Source organism: Puma concolor, chromosome D4 (assembly GCF_028749965.1).
Source record: "Puma concolor isolate L17-30 chromosome D4, mPumCon1.1.hap2, whole genome shotgun sequence".
Lineage (NCBI taxonomy): Eukaryota > Metazoa > Chordata > Mammalia > Carnivora > Felidae > Puma > Puma concolor.
Genome location: NC_141679.1, coordinates 66,685,396 through 66,702,006, shown reverse-complemented (window position 1 = coordinate 66,702,006; position 16,611 = coordinate 66,685,396). Strand labels below are relative to the sequence as shown.

General features: G+C 38.6%; 2 protein-coding genes and 1 long non-coding RNA gene across 3 annotated transcripts in view; 2 read left to right on the top strand and 1 right to left on the bottom strand.

The window, feature by feature from the left end:
- LOC147574954 (uncharacterized) overlaps positions 1-16,611 on the top strand; it is a 641,937-nt gene that overhangs the window by 220,233 nt on the left and 405,093 nt on the right. The gene's annotated exons all lie outside the window — the stretch shown is intronic.
- Positions 2,080-3,105, top strand: LOC147574958 (olfactory receptor 13F1-like). The gene has a single exon (XM_086684703.1). It carries the CDS (start codon positions 2,107-2,109, stop codon positions 3,067-3,069), a length of 963 nt encoding a protein of 320 aa, XP_086540829.1. The 5' UTR covers positions 2,080-2,106; the 3' UTR covers positions 3,070-3,105.
- On the bottom strand, positions 8,631-9,586 carry LOC147574957 (olfactory receptor 13C7-like). Its single transcript, XM_086683621.1, is given in 2 exon segments — positions 8,631-8,669; positions 8,672-9,586. Coding segments are annotated over 2 exon segments (954 nt in total).

Sequence of the window (16,611 nt, the reverse complement as noted above, 5' to 3'; positions counted from 1 at the left end):
GAAACCTTTAACAATCACCTTTCTGGAAATAATCAGTCAGGTGTTTCCTATTCACCTATGGATTGGAGGTTGACATTTTAATAGATTATGAAGAAGTACTAAGTTTTTTACCTGAGCCAGTGTGAACCAGCACTGGGTTAGCATAGGCAGGTATAGCTCTGAAAGAAAAGCAGGGAGATGATGAAATCATAAACGTTTTGTGATGTTCTGAAATATTAGAGAGGCCATGGAATTGGGTGGTGGAAAAAGAATTTTAAATTAATCTAGGAATTGTCATCTTCCTGTATAGATTACAAAAAAACCCCAAACAAACTGATTTCAAAGAGGCCAAGTGATTTGCCTGATTATGCACACCAGTAAGTAGCATGGTTGGATTTAGAGTCCAATTCTTACATTCAGAGGACAGTGGTCTAAAACCCTACAGAAGATGATTGGGGAACACCTCAACCTCTCCTAAGAGTACAAATGGTCATTGCCTTCCCCACCTCACTCTATGTCAAATATTTAAAGCTAAGAGTTCATCGTCTTTGTTTCTTAAATGAACTGGTTTCTTTAATGTTACAGATAAGGGTGCAGATCTAAATGAGCAGTTGAGGAATCTTAGGCTTTTAAGTTGGCACAGGGACCAATAGTGAAAATGTTCTTATTTGAATATGTACCAAACATTGTCCATGTTCAAGGGAGTGGTGTGTTATTAAAAATCTTGAATGTAAGTTATTCTTTGCCTGTATTATGGGGAACAAGATCTGGAGAAGCTCAGTTGTACCAGGGGTGGGAGCCAATGGGATGTGCACATATGGCTATTGTTCAGTGTAATATACTTGAGTAATGTAGGTATATATAAAGAACGAAGCTGTACTTGAGACAGTGGCATACAGTTTTGATGACTGGATAAATATTCATGAAAAACAAGACTGGAGTTGGTGAGAAAGGTAACAGCATGTAGATGAACTGTTGGTTATAGACATAAAAATATAAAATGGCATGATAAGTATGAGAAATGACAAGCTGGTTGTTGTTTCAGACCAGAGTCTGGAGCTGGAGTGTTGGAAGATGAGGTTGGAGAAGTAGGCAGTGATGAGGATGTGAGGCTTGAGTGTGTGTGATTGATTGCATTTGAACTCTACTTATAGGACAGTGGTTTTTAAACATGTTCCCATATGTGACTAATTGTGAGATACATCACAAGTAATTAGAATTGCATTATAAAATCCTGAACTTTGAAAATCAGTTTGTTTCTAAGAAAGCGTGGGCTCAGGATGATTCCATATTCAAAAATGCCTTCTTGGAAATGGAAATCAGGTAGTGCGATAGTGATTGGACACAGGTTTATCTTCTGTTTATAGTGTACCGCATATCCATGTGTTACAACACATAATTAGCAGGTTTATGAAATGCAACTAAATCCTTTCTCCACGTAACGTTTTACAAAATTTCTTTTCTTTCCCCAGCAAGCCTCCTGTGGTCCTTAACTCGATTAGGTATAATGCATTTTTTTAAAAGTTTGTTTATTCATTTTGAGAGAGAGAGAATGTGAGCAGATGAGAGATGAGAGAGTGAGAGAACGAGAGAGAATCCCAAGCAGTCTCTGCACTGCAAGTGTGGAGCCTGACATGGGGCTTGAACTGAACCTGTGCAGGGCTTGACCATGGGATCATGACCTGAGCCAAATCCAGGTTTGATGTTCAACCACTGAGCCACCCATGCGCCCCAGGTCTAATGCCTTTTTTGATTAAACTAAGTGTCACAATGTCTCACTGACCGGTGTTCCTAACACAGAGCTAAGATTCTTACCCTCTGTGTTCTCATGGTACCCGAGGGTGTATGTATATGATGTTAATTGTATTTATTTCTTTACTTGACTGTGTGATATTTTATTCTGAGCTGCCCAAGAGTAGCTTTTTAGGTAATTCAAAGAGATCTTCAGTGACTTGTAGTATATTCAACAAATGAATGAATGAGTGAATAATTAGCATGGTATTGCCAGAATAATGATCCTTTTAAAGTACCCCTAACTAATCCCCTTGAAAGATGGTAGAATTTGATTTTCATATATATACAATGTATATTTTTATTCACTACTACAGATAAACAAAGAGGCATAAAATGGTCAAGGCAAACTTGACAGTCATTTCCAATTTTATTTTCCTGGGGTTTTCTCGTTACCCCAAAGTTGAGGTCATCATATTTGTGCTGTGCTTGCTGATGTACCTGACCACCCTGCTGGGTAATATCATTCTGATGTCCATCACCATCCTGGATTCCCACCTACACAAACCCATGTACTTCTTCCTCAGCAACCTCTCCTTTTTAGACATCTGGTACACCTCTTCTGCTCTCACTCCAATGCTGACAAACTTTGTTTCAGGGAAAAACACCATCTCATTCTCAGGATGTGCCGCTCAGATGTACTTTTCTCTTGCCATGGGCTCCACTGAGTGTGTGCTCCTGTCCACGATGGCGTATGACCGGTATGTGGCCATCTGCAACCCTCTGAGATACCCCATCATCATGAACAAGAGGGCTTGTGTGCAGATTGCCGCTGGCTCCTGGATGACAGGCTGCCTCACCGCCCTGGTGGAAACAGTATCTGTGCTGCAGCTGTCTGTCTGTGGAAGTAGCATCATCAATCACTTCACTTGTGAAATTCTGGCTGTCTTGAAACTAGTTTGTGTGGATACTTCCAGGGTGCAGTTGATCATGCTGGTGATCAGCGTACTTCTTCTTCCTATGCCGGTGCTCCTCATTTGTGTCTCTTACGCATTCATTCTCTCCAGCATCCTGAGAATCAGCTCAGTGGATGGTGGAAGCAAAGCCTTTTCAACATGCGCAGCCCACCTGACTGTGGTGGTTTTGTTCTATGGGACAGCTCTCTCCATGTACCTGAAGCCCTCCGCTGTAGATTCACAGGAAACAGACAAATTTATGGCTTTGGTATATGCTGGATTAACCCCCATGTTGAATCCTATCATTTATAGTTTACGGAACAAAGAGGTAAAAGTAGCTGTGAAAAAATTGCTGATTAGGAACCCTCTGTGTGCTTTTTTAATCCCCCAGAGCAAATCATAACATTAGTCTAAGGGATGTATTGACGTGTTCAATACGCACCAGAACATTGGACTAAGAGGGGAAGACACTCATTTTAAATAAGATGTGTGATTTCCTAAGTTTCCTCCTTGACTGACTGCTGAAGCTCTAAGATAATATAGACATATGTTACATAAGCATATCTGAAATCTTACATAAAAAGGGCTCATGGTGACAAATTTCAATATTTTGTTTTGGGTGGTAGAATGTAAGTATAGCTTTAAACATTAAGTTAGTGTATTGTTAGTATTCAAAATTATGTGCATGTAATATACAAATGTAAAAACTGTAGTAGACTTTTTAGATAGTTTATTATTAACCTCTGTTTTAGGCTGAGTTGTGTCCCTGCAAAACTTATGTTGAAGCTCTAATCCCCAGTACCTCAGAATGTATCTACTTTTGGAGATAAGGCCTTTAAAGTGATGATTAAGTTAAAGCGAGGCTATCAGTGTGGGCCCTCATACAATTCGAGTTGTGTCATTATGAGAAAATATTTAAGAAATTTAGACACACATGAGTACACGAGTGTTGCTCACACACAGAAGCAAGGACATAGCAAGAAAGCGGCTATCTGAAAGCCAGGGAGAGGCCTCAGAAGAAATCAAATCTGCCAACACTTTAATCTTGGTCTTCTATCCTCCAGAACTATGAGCAAGTCAATTTCTGTTGTTCAGCCAGTCAAGTCTCTGCTATTTTGTTGTGGTAGCGTTAGGAAACTAGTACAACCTCTTTTTCAGCATTGCTAAATTTTTTGGGAGTAATTGTATATTCTACAAAGTGTGACTATGTTTTACATATGTGTGTGGAGATATTTGTGCATGCAGGTAGATGCGTGTGATTTGAATGTCTATATACAAATGGAGAAGGTCTGCACAAATACATACTGAATAGAAATGGGGTAGAGGAGTGCCAGTCTGGAAAAAATAACAGACAGTTTAGCAGTTTGTTGTTGGTCTTCGAGTGTTGACATTATTTTGTAAATTCAAAGAAGCTGCAGAATGTTTCAGTGAAACTACAAGGACCTTCCCTTTTTGATTGTGTTTCTGCTGACACCTTGATGCATAAATCCATGGGTATAAATGAAGCCATAAGCATTTAGAAACAAAATACATGATATAATTTATATTTATTTTATACATGATTATTTATATTATAAATATTTATATTATATTTATATTATAAATATTTATATTATATTTATATTATAAATATATTTATATTATAAATATTTATATTTATATTATAAAGTATATAGTACTCCAAACCCACTAAAATCATGTGCAATGTGGAAATACATGAATATATCTTATTATATAAACCACAATATATAAGGAATTAAAAAATGTACACTCTTCCGTATTTGTGACATTTGTATGTCCTTTCTGGACCAGATGACTAAATGTGAGGTCAGTGTGCAAAACTCATTTGCTCTTTACCATGAAGCTCTCACCAAAGTCAATGAAATTGTTGTGATGCCTTGAATCCAGAAAGCAATGGGATGAAGAAGATAGGATGAATATGGGAATTACAGGGTTGTAGGGCTGGATTAGATCTCAGATATGAATAAACAGTCATCAGGATAATTGATCCATTGGTCTAAGTAAAGAACTCTGATGCAGCCATTGATTGGATGAGAGGAGAAGCCTAAGAATGATGACCTCACAAAGATAGGGACGTAAGTTGGTTGACTGTGCACTGATGGTTGGACTCTCTAGGGAATAATTTAGGACAACTGTGTATAAAATGGTTGGTTATATTTTCCTGGTATTGGTCAGAGCTGTGGTAAAGGTTAAAGAATAGTACACTTGGGGTATAGAGTAAATTATCCAAAGTATACAGAAATGCTGATTCAAAGGGGCACATGCACCCCAATGTTCATAGCAGCACTATCAACAATAAATTATGAAAAGATCCCAAATGTCCACCAACTGATGAATTGAATGGATAAAGAAGATGTGACATGTGTATACATATATATATATATATATATATATATATATACACATACATACACAATACATAAGTGAAATATTACTCGATCAGAAAGAATGAAATCTTACCATTTGCAACAACATGGATGGAACTGGTGTGTGTTAAAAGCAAAATAAGTCAGGGGAAGAAAGGCAGATATCATATGATTTCACTCGTGTGGAATTTAAGAAACAGAACAGATGAACAGAGGGGAAGGAAGGTAAAATAAGATAAAAACAGAGAGAGACACAAACCATAAAAGACTCTTAAACACAGAGAACAAACTGAGGGTTGCTAGCAGGGAGGTAGGTAAGGGGATGGGCTCAATGGGTGATGGGCATTAAGGAGGGCGCTTGTTGGGATGAGCACAGGATGTTATATGTAAGTGATGAATCACTAAATTCTACCCATGAAACCAATACTATACTATTTGTTAACTTAATTTAAATTAAAAAAAATTACTTTTTTTTTGGTTTGTATATAAACTTAGTGATCTTAGCCAATTTCATTTTTGTTTAATGTTTATTTATTTTGAGAGTGTGTGTGAACACCGCGTGATCAGGTGAGGAACAAAGAGCCAGGGAGAGAGAGAGAATCACAAGCAGGCTTTGTACTGACAGTCTCCACCCCCCCCACCCCACCCAGGCCAGGATGTGTGGGGATTGACCCATGAACCTGAGCTGAAATGAAAAGTTGGACGTTTAGCCAATGGAGCCATCCAGGCATCCTGAATTTAGGCAATTTCTTAAACATCGAATCTAATTTCCTTGTCTATGAAATGGGAATAGTTTATTTGATATATTTATAATAATTATTTAAAAGTTCATATTGGCTAATTCCAAAAGACCGCTTGTCAATCAGCTAGGATAATGGACTCTATCCTTTGATAGAGTCAGTTTTTGATCCTTTTTTTTTTTTTTTTTTTTTTCTGGATAGATTCTAGTTTGAATTTACTGTGATTTTGGTGTACCTGGGTGACTCAGACAGTGAAACACCCAACTTTGGCTCAGGTCATGATCTCTGGTTTGTGAGTTCGAGCCCTGTGTCAGGCTTTGTGCTGACAGCTCAGAGCCTTGAGCCTGCTTTGGATTCTGTGTCTCCCTCTTTCTCTCTGCCCCTCCTCTACTTGCTCCCTCTCTTCTCTTCCTTCTCTCTCTCTCTCTTTTATGAGATAAGTAAACATTAAAATTTTTTTTGAATTTTTCTGTGATTTCAGTGTTTGAGAAACATCTATGAGTTGTTACAAGTCTAGCCTATCACTTTGGTGGTATCTAGGGATATCTAGGGCTATAACCATATATATCATTATATATAGGGATATAAGCATAAAATACCCTAAGTTATCTCTTTTTCTGTCTTTCACTTTTTCTCTGACAGTCTGAGCTGAATCATTCCCTGTGTGGGTGTCCTCTTGATTCTACTGGGTTCTGACTACCTGAACTGGGCCTCCCTTTCATGTTGACCTTTTACTTATTCCATCAGACCCCCAAACATCCTGCTGGGCAGAACATGCAGGGATTCCTTTCTAAACTCTGTTGGGTTGTTGAAGCCTTTGCTGAGTGGTCCTTGAGCAGAGCCACTCTCCTCATCCATTTCAGGCTGTGGGACTGTACCAGGCAGCTCACCTGTATTACGTACAAATAGATGTTAGGTAATCACATAAAAAATAAAAGTACAATTATTTGCTAGCAATTTCAAGGGGATTTCTTTGAAAGGAAATATTTAAAATGACTGTTGCTTCTGAAAGAGTGAAATTGTCAGTATTCCTTAGAAGGGTTTATCCAACTCATATATTTTTCCCAGCAATTGCTTATTACAGAATAATTATACGCTGATATTATTTCTGCCTTACCCAGCCAAAATGACCTCTTCAGTATATTTATCATTCTTTTATCTGCCCTTGTATGTCCATACATTTAATATTAGCTGCTATTTTACCCAAAGCTTTTGGATATGTTGTTTAGTTCAATGAAATAATACATAAATTCAAGTTCTCTTATCTCCCTGTATTATATCAACTACTTGGACTACATTTTACTATTCTTTAAAAATGTTAATTCAGTAATTAATTACTGCCTGCTATTAGAATTTATTTTACATTAGACTTCATACAGAGAACAGTGAGTTCTACCATTGGGTAAATTTCAGAAACGAACAAATGATTATAGTATAAAAGGAAAATAGCCGTAACAGAGATAAAATTCAGGACAGCATACAGGAGGGAACAACTAACCCAGTAAGTTTCAAAGGATTTGTAGAAGATCTAACACTTGAATTGTGTTTAATGAGATTGCAAGCTGTTACCATAGAAAGAGAAATGTGATGCTGGAGATGAAGTGGCATATGCTGTTGTCTTTAGGTGTAAAGAACATGGTATATAATTGAAGAAGTAACAGTGAATGTAGCACAGCTTGTTCAAACATGGGAGAAATATGAGGAGGGAAAGAAGAAGGGGAAATACGTAGGGGCCAGGTTAGGTTGGGGCCAGGTCAAGTCCTTGGGTAAAACAAAAATCAGGAATAAACAAACAGACAAACAGAAAACCTCAAGTAGTTCTCTTGAAAGGGAACTGAAAAATACGTGTTTTACTTGTTCAATAGACATACATACAGATGGTCATACATTAAAATGGTTTGACTTAGGATATGTTGATTTTGCAATGATGTTAAAATGATATGCATTAGTAGAAACCATACTTTAAAATTTGAATTATGATCTTTTCCTGGGCTAGTAAGTTGTGGTATGATATTCTTTTGTGGTAAGCAGTGGCTCAGCTTCCAGTCTGAGCAACATGATCGTAAGAGTTCTGTTTCTCAGTTGCATACAGTACAGTACTCAATAAATTAAATGAAACATTCAACATTTTATTGTAAACAGGCTTTGTATGAGATAGTTTTGACCGATTATAGGGTAATGTAAGTGTTCTGAGCATGTTCAAGTTAAGCTAGGATAAGCTCTGAGGTCCAGTAGATTAGTAAATTAAATGCATTTCTTTTTCTAATTTTTTTAATGTTTTTGAGAGAGAGAGAGAAGGAAGAGGAGAGAAAGCCACAGAGAGAGAGACAGAGAGAGAGAGAGAGAGAGAGAGAACATGAGTGGGGAAGGGGCAGAGAGAGAGGGAGACAAAGAATCTGAAGCAGGCTTCAGGGTCTGAGCTATCAGCATGGAACCCAATGCAAGGCTCAGACTCATGAGCCATGAGATCATGATCTGAGCCGTATCAGATAGACACTCAATTAACGGAAACACCCAGGCACCCCAACAGGCATTTTTGACTTATGATATTTTCAACTTTCAATGGGTTTATCTGGATATAACACCATCAGTTGAAGAAGACATACTGGATTTTCTTGGAAAAGCTTAATTTCATTTTTTCTTATTTCTTAAAGTTTACTCACTTCTTATACCAGTAGTGTCTACATTTTTATAACAGTCATTTTCATAAAAGGTGAAGTTATTGTCTTCACATTTCTTCCAACTCCTAAATTCTGTAATTTGACATACAATCTTTATTGTTCTCTTTATATGAAGAGCTTTTGCCTCAAATCTGTGAGCTTATTTTGTGCATGAACTCAAAGGTATAAGTTTTTCATCCTTTTCTCCAGAACCAGTGTCTCCTCATCAATTTTCTCATAGCTCCAAGCACCTCTGTATTCCTCAGGCTATAGATGATAGGATTGAGCATGGGAGTGACTACTCCATAGAACAGAGCAATCAGTTTGTCAACAGCAGAGTCTTTGGACTTTGGCTTCATATACATGAAGAGGATTGTCCCATAAAACACAGTCACTACTGTTAAGTGGGCTGAACAGGTAGAAAAGGCCTTTTTTCTTCCTTCTGCTGAATTGATTCTTAGTACAGTAGAAAGGATGAAAATGTAGGAGATACAAATTAACAATAATGGAGAAAACAAAAATATTACATTGCCCAACATTATAGCAATCTCATTCAAGGAAATATCTGCGCAAGCCAGCTTGACAAAGGCCAATATTTCACAAACAAAGTGGTTAATGACATTTTTTCCACAGAAGGGCAACTGTATTGCAAGTATAGTTTCTGTCAGTGAATTGAGAAAGCCCAGTCCCCAGGAGAGGGCTGCCATCTGAATGCAAAGTGCCTTGCTCATGATGATGGGGTATCTCAGAGGGTTACAGATGGCCACATAACGGTCATATGCCATCACTGCTAGAAGCACGCACTCGGTGGACCCCATAGTGTAGGAGACAGACATCTGAACAACACATCTAAGGAAGGAGATGGTTTTTTTCTTTGATGGGAAGTGAATCAACATTGAGGGGATAAAGGAGGATGTGTAACAAATATCTAGGAAGGAAAGATTACCAAGGAAGAAGTACATGGGTGTATGGAGGTGGGAGTCCAGGAGAGTTAGTATGATCAAGGGGCTGTTCCCCAGCAGGATCACCAGGTACATCATCAAGCACATGACGAAAAGGAGTTTTTCCACTTTGGGGTACTCAGAAAGTCCCTGCAGAATGAACTCAATCTCTGTCCAGTTCGTCCTGTCCATTTTATTTTTCTATACCTGGAGTAATCCAGAAGAGAAAACTGCATGTGAGCATTACGCGTCAGTGCATATTACCATGTGCAGATATCACTGGAGGAGGGGCACCAAGTGTGTCCACACTAGCTGGAGTGGTGCGAAGAGCTCTGAGGTTAGCTGTTAGAATTTCTCTTCTGGCTTATAAGGGAAGGGATTGAAGATGTGTAATAATTACATTGACAGTTCTTTAAAAATATAAGCTCTTGTATTCCATTCCTGAATTTGTGATACACAGTTCTGAGGCAGGGAAGAACTATTTGCATCATAACAAACATCTATTATTTCCTGTTCTTTGGACCCACAGACTCCACTTTGCATATCATCATTTTGGAAAGCTTATGCTTAATCTGTTAAAAATAACTATCTATTTGATTTTATTTCATGGCAGTCATTAACAATCCCAATGGTTTATGGTTCTATAATTTACATATATTTACACATATTACTCATTTTATCATCATTATAATTCTCTGAGGAAAGTAAAATTCATAGAGGTAAAATGTATACAAAAACACAATGGTGAGCCACTATTCAGTCTGCATTTACTGACTATTTCACCCGCCCTTTTTGTTTATTTTTAATTTTTTAAAATTTTGTTTCTTTTTGAGAGACAGCACTCATGGGGAGGGGCAGAGAGAGAGAGAGAGGGATTTGGAGGATCCAAAGCGGCTCTGTGCTGACAGCAGAGAGTCAGATGTGGGTCTTGAATCCAGGAACCAGGAGATGATGACCAGAGCCGAAGTCAGATGCTTAAAAGACTGAGTCACCATGGCACCACTCACCTGCCCTTTTTAAACAACATGCTCTTGCCCTCTCTGAATTATGTAAATTGTTTAAGGAGTGGTGATCAGACATCTTTTTAAATAATGTTCTCCAGATGATGCTAATGTTCAATGTGGAAGAAAACCACCTGTCTAGTGAAGTACCTCCAAATTTTCGTATACAGACAAATCACATGGGGGAAATTTGTAAAGGATTCTAACTCAGTGGGTCTGAATTGATTCTAAGATCTGAATTTATTAACTTGTTCTCAGATGCTGCTGCTGTTGCTGTCTGTAGAACTCACATGAATAGCAAGGCCTTTTAGACCATTTCTCTCCAATGCTATTGCAGAATGCCACTACTGCTTCCCTTGTATGTAGGACTGTAATCAAATAGTAGACAATGCAAAACTGAACATTCTGTGACACTTGGAGTTGAGACATCTGTGTGAGTGTATTGCACTCAGTTTTGTGTTCTTTAGATTTTAGATATACAAGCAGTCAAACCACATACAGAAGAGACTGTTTTTTGTTTCTGTCCGTATTAAAGTCCTTTCTCTTCCATTTGTGGAATTTACGATTAGGGCCAATACTTTCTAAAAAAGGAATTTGAGATCAGCTCAAGCATCTGAGTTGTGCGTCATAGAGCATGGGGCAAATAACTTTAATTTGAAAAAATTTAAAGAGTAGATATTAGTAGCTGACCTTTTTATAGTTATTAAATCAAAGAACATAATTTTGAAAACACCTTTTCATTCTCAAGGGTTTTACCTAACTTAAAAACACCCTGAGGAAAAGAAAAAGACTCATCCAATGGATGAGTTTGTAGTTGGTTTTTTTTAATGTTTTTTTATTTATTTTGGGTGAGAGAGAGAGCGCGCAGTGCATGATCAGGGGCTTGATCTCATGACCTGTGAGATAGTGAGCCGAAATCAAGAGTTGGAGGCTCAACCAGCTGAGCCACCTGGGTGCTCTTCTAGTTAATATCTTTAAACAAACCTGTATGGGGCACCTGAGTGTCTCGGTTGGTCAAGCGCCTTCCTCTTGCTTTTGGCTCTGGTCATGATCTTACAGTTCCTGGGATCGAGCCCTGCGTCCACCTGCACTGTTAGCAGAGAGCCTGTTTGGGATTCTCTCTCTCCTCTCTCTCTGCCCTTCCCCCCATTCTCTCTCTCTCTCAAAATAAATAAACATTAAAAAATTAAACAAGGCTCTGTTTCTGATATAGGTTTTGGCATTTCTCTATGTGATAGTCATTTGACAACAGGTTATGTTGCTTTCTATGACAACTCCAGTATGCAATGGTGAAACATATTCATCAGCATAATACGATGTTTATACATATATTAGCTATGGAAAAGAGGGTTCTCATCCATTTCAAGCTGACCAGGCTTTGCAGGCATACATTACAAAGAGGGTAGGAAGGGTTGGGTAAGATAGGATATACTTCTATTTGGTATTAAGACTGGAATATGATTGACTGTAGATGCATATATCACCCTACTCTTAATCTGAAAATAAAATTTTGATAGAGGCTTTGAAGGAGTATCAGTTGTCTGGGATCTGTTACTTCAGGGGACATGTGAATCACATCAAATACCCTCTCCTTTCTTTTCTAGGAACATCTCCTAAAAGTTGATTTCTATTTGGAAATTACTTGTAGCAAATAATGATGGTATACATCTGGTATCCTGACAGTTCAGAGACAGTTGCTGTAAAAAAATTTTCACTTACAAACATAAGAGAAACCACCACTGTGCTTTAATGCTTTCAAATGGTTGGGGGAGGAGGATAATGGACTGTATAGGGGAAATTACTTTCATTACTCTTGTAATGCTAGTGTAACTTTTAGGAAGCAATCGACAAATACTCTTGTTTAATAGTATTGTGACAAATCTTTTCTTCATTTTAGCTTACTTCACTAAAATAGTATCCTGGGAATAAGTGAATGAAAACTTTTAAGATTCTGGATAGTTTTTAATAAATCACTTTCCATGCTAAATGTATATTAAATAATTCCTTTTTTACTAAATCTTTGCCATTACTGGATATTATTTTTGAAACAGTTTTTCATTCTTAGCTCATGGCAGGGGAATTGTTAAATAATCATGGCATACTAATTTGATGGCCCATTATGAACTTATTAATATGACAATGTGACAACTTTGTATTACAACAAAGAGGATGTTTAAATTATGTGAAAATGATTAAGTTGGAAACAGAAACAAAACTACAGCATTTTTCTTCTTTTTTGCAAAACTAAAACCTAAACCAAGATAGCCTAGACAGCATAGAAAGATTGCAAAGGAATACCAAAAACGTTAATGGTTACCTTAGAGACCTTTCTCATATTCTTCTGAATTACCCCAGTTTTTAAAATAGATAAAGATAAAGAAGGCATATTATTAAAAAAGAGAAAAACACTAAAGCAAGTGTCCAGTTATTTTAGGAAGACTAACTCAGAATAAAGAATGTTAAAATAATTTAAGTAGTACAATTATTGCCTCAAGTGCCTAGAAACTACACATTGAGGCTGAGCTGTACTGGTGTGTCCTATCAGATTATTAGAAGGAACCCACTGGTACTGGTAGACAGAGAGCATTTATAATCTCTACTCTCAAAAGCTTCCAAAGAAGAGTGTTTTGTGTTTTTAGGAGCTACACCAAGATAGGGGACTTGAGTTCTTGCCTTAATCATGTGTTATCAAAGGAGAATGCAGGCTGTTGATGCCTAGCACAGAATTATTGTTTAGAAGATGACATTCCTATTTGAAAAGGATCTGAACTGGCCTGGATCCTAGCCAACCTCTAATCATCTTCTCCCAACTCCTGGTGTTTTATGAGAATTAACCACTCTGTGGTTCAATGCCCTTGGACTTCATCTGGGCACTATTTTAGTGTTGTAAGAGACCTAAGGAAAGTCTGTGACTTTTTATCCAAGCCAGAAGTCAAGCCCTCTAACTTTCTAGAAGGAAACTTTTTAACTTTCTATAATTTGTTTCATTTTGTTTTATTGACTTAGCTACTTGAAGACCTAATAGTTAAAGTACTAAGATTTTTCAATGTAAAACACATACTATCTGTACTCTAAATTCTCATTAGAGGAAACAGTCCTATCATCCTCTCCAGCTCTTCTAAAGATATCAACTAAGACAACTGATACTGTACAAAAATGAATGGACCTGCTAACTCTCAATTTATAGATTTTATAAACTCTAATATTCAACTAATATGCCACATGAAAGATATATTATTTTAGCTTACAAAGAGAAGAGAAAGTTGCCTGTGATGTCCTAGTATGAGGCGCTTCATATAATTTTTATCATTTAATCTTCAAAATAAGCCAAATGTTATTATGGATTTTACCAATGAGGAAATTAGTTTGAAATTTCAAAGGTTAAGTACCATGATCACTGTCTTCTTTTAAAGTTCTTATTTAAATTCTAGTGAGTTAACATATAGTGTAATACTAGTTTTGGCTGTGCAATTTAGGGATTCAGTACTTCCATACAACACCCTGTTTTCAATATCTTATAGTTGTTAAATACCAGAAGTATGATTTAAATCCTTATCTTCATGATTCCCAAGCCCATTTTTAGCACTATAGTACATTTACTTATTGATAAAATTTCTTCTTATAAAACCACTGTTTAATATGACATACTTAACTTTCAAGCATCCAAATGATAAAAATACACATAAAATATATCGAAATCCTTGGAAAGCATTGAAGGCATTTATTGTCTTCCACTTATGAAGACACTATCCACAAAAATGAATTAAAATTTAAAAAAAAATAGCCAAAAATCCTTTCTAATGGTCTAGTGTGGACAATTAAGATGTAGGGTGGTAGAATTGATTTGTTACATAAATGGGAAATAAGAAGAATTAATATTTCTTCTTTTGCCTTGGACCCCTATAGCTAAATTAACACCTATAATTGAATTAATCAATCAGAGAGAAGAGGAAGATGGCGGCGTAGGAGGACGCTGGGCTCACCGCGCGTCCTGCTGATCACTTAGATTCCACCTACACCTGCCTAAATAACCCAGAAAACCACCAGAGGATTAGCAGAACGGAGTCGCCGGAGCCAAGCGCAGACGAGAGGCCCACGGAAGAGGGTAGGAAGGGCGGCGAGGCGGTGCGCGCTCCACGGACTGGCGGGAGGGAGCCGGGGCGGAGGGGCGGCTCGCCAGCCAAGCAGAGCCCCCGAGTCTGGCTTGCAAAAAGCGGAGGGGCCTGACGGACTGTGTTCCGACAGCAAGCGCGACTTAGCGTCTGGGAGGTCATAAGTTAACAGCTCTGCTCAGAAAGCGGGAAGGCTGGAGGACAAAGGGAAGGAGAGCTGCTGAGCCCCCGGACGACAGAGCTCAGTTTGGTGGGGAACAAAGGCGCTCGCCAGCGCCATCTTCCCCGCCCATCCCCCAGCCAAAATCCCAAAGAGCACCAGTTCCTGCCAGGGAACTTGCTCGCTCCGCGCAAACACCCAACTCTGCGCTTCTGCGGAGCCAAACCTCCGGCAGCGGATCTGACTCCCTCCTGCTGCCACAGGGCCCCTCCTGAAGTGGATCACCTAAGGAGAAGCAAGCTAAGCCTGCCCCTCCTGCCCCTGTGCACCTTGCCTACCCACCTCAGCTAAGACGCCAGATCACCAGCATCACAAGCCTGGCAGTGTGCAAGTAGCCCAGACGGACCACCCCACCCCACAGTGAATCCCGCCCCTAGGAGAGGGGAAGAGAAGGCACGCACCAGTCTGACTGTGGCCCCAGCGGTGGGCTGGGAGCAGACATCAGGTCTGACTGCGGCTCCGCCCACCAACTCCAGTTATACACCACAACACAGGGGAAGTGCCCTGCAGGTCCTCACCACGCCAGGGACCATCCAAAATGACCAAGCGGAAGAATTCCCCTCAGAAGAATCTCCAGGAAATAACAACAGCTAATGAGCTGATCAAAAAGGATTTAAATAATATAACAGAAAGTGAATTTAGAATAATAGTCATAAAATTAATCGCTGGGCTTGAAAACAGTATAGCTGACAGCAGAGAATCTCTTGCTACAGAGATCAAGGGACTAAGGAACAGTCACGAGGAGCTGAAAAACGCTTTAAACGAAATGCATAACAAAATGGAAACCACCACGGCTCGGATTGAAGAGGCAGAGGAGAGAATAGGTGAACTAGAAGATAAAGTTATGGAAAAAGAGGAAGCTGAGAAAAAGAGGGATAAAAAAATCCAGGAATATGAGGGGAAAATTAGAGAACTAAGTGATACACTAAAAAGAAATAATATACGCATCATTGGTATCCCAGAGGAGGAAGAGAGAGGGAAAGGTCCTGAAGGGGTACTTGAAGAAATAATAGCTGAGAACTTCCCTGAACTAAGGAAGGAAAAAGGCATTGAAATCCAAGAGGCACAGAGAACTCCCTTCAGACGTAACTTGAATCGATCTTCTGCACGACATATCATAGTGAAACTGGCAAAATACAAGGATAAAGAGAAAATTCTGAAAGCAGCAAGGGGTAAACGTGCCCTCACATATAAAGGGAGACCTATAAGACTCGTGACTGATCTCTCTTTTGAAACTTGGCAGGCCAGAAAGAATTGGCACGAGATTTTCAGTGTGCTAGACAGAAAAAATATGCAGCCGAGAATCCTTTATCCAGCAAGTCTGTCATTTAGAATAGAAGGAGAGATAAAGGTCTTCCCAAACAAACAAAAACTGAAGGAATTTGTCACCACTAAACCAGCCCTCCAAGAGATCCTAAGGGGGACCCTGTGAGACAAAGTACCAGAGACATCACTACAAGCATAAAACATACAGACATCACAATGACTCTAAACCCATATCTTTCTATAATAACACTGAATGTAAATGGATTAAATGCGCCAACCAAAAGACATAGGGTATCAGAATGGATAAAAAAACAAGACCCATCTATTTGCTGTCTACAAGAGACTCATTTTAGACCTGAGGACACCTTTAGATTGAGAGTGAGGGGATGGAGAACTATTTATCATGCTACTGGAAGCCAAAAGAAAGCTGGAGTAGCCATACTTATATCAGACAAACTAGACTTTAAATTAAAGGCTGTAACAAGAGATGAAGAAGGACATTATATAATAGTGACAGGGTTTATCCATCAGGAAGAGCTAACAATTATAAATGTCTATGCGCCGAATACCGGAGCGCCCAAATATATAAAACAATTACTCATAAACACAAGCAACCTT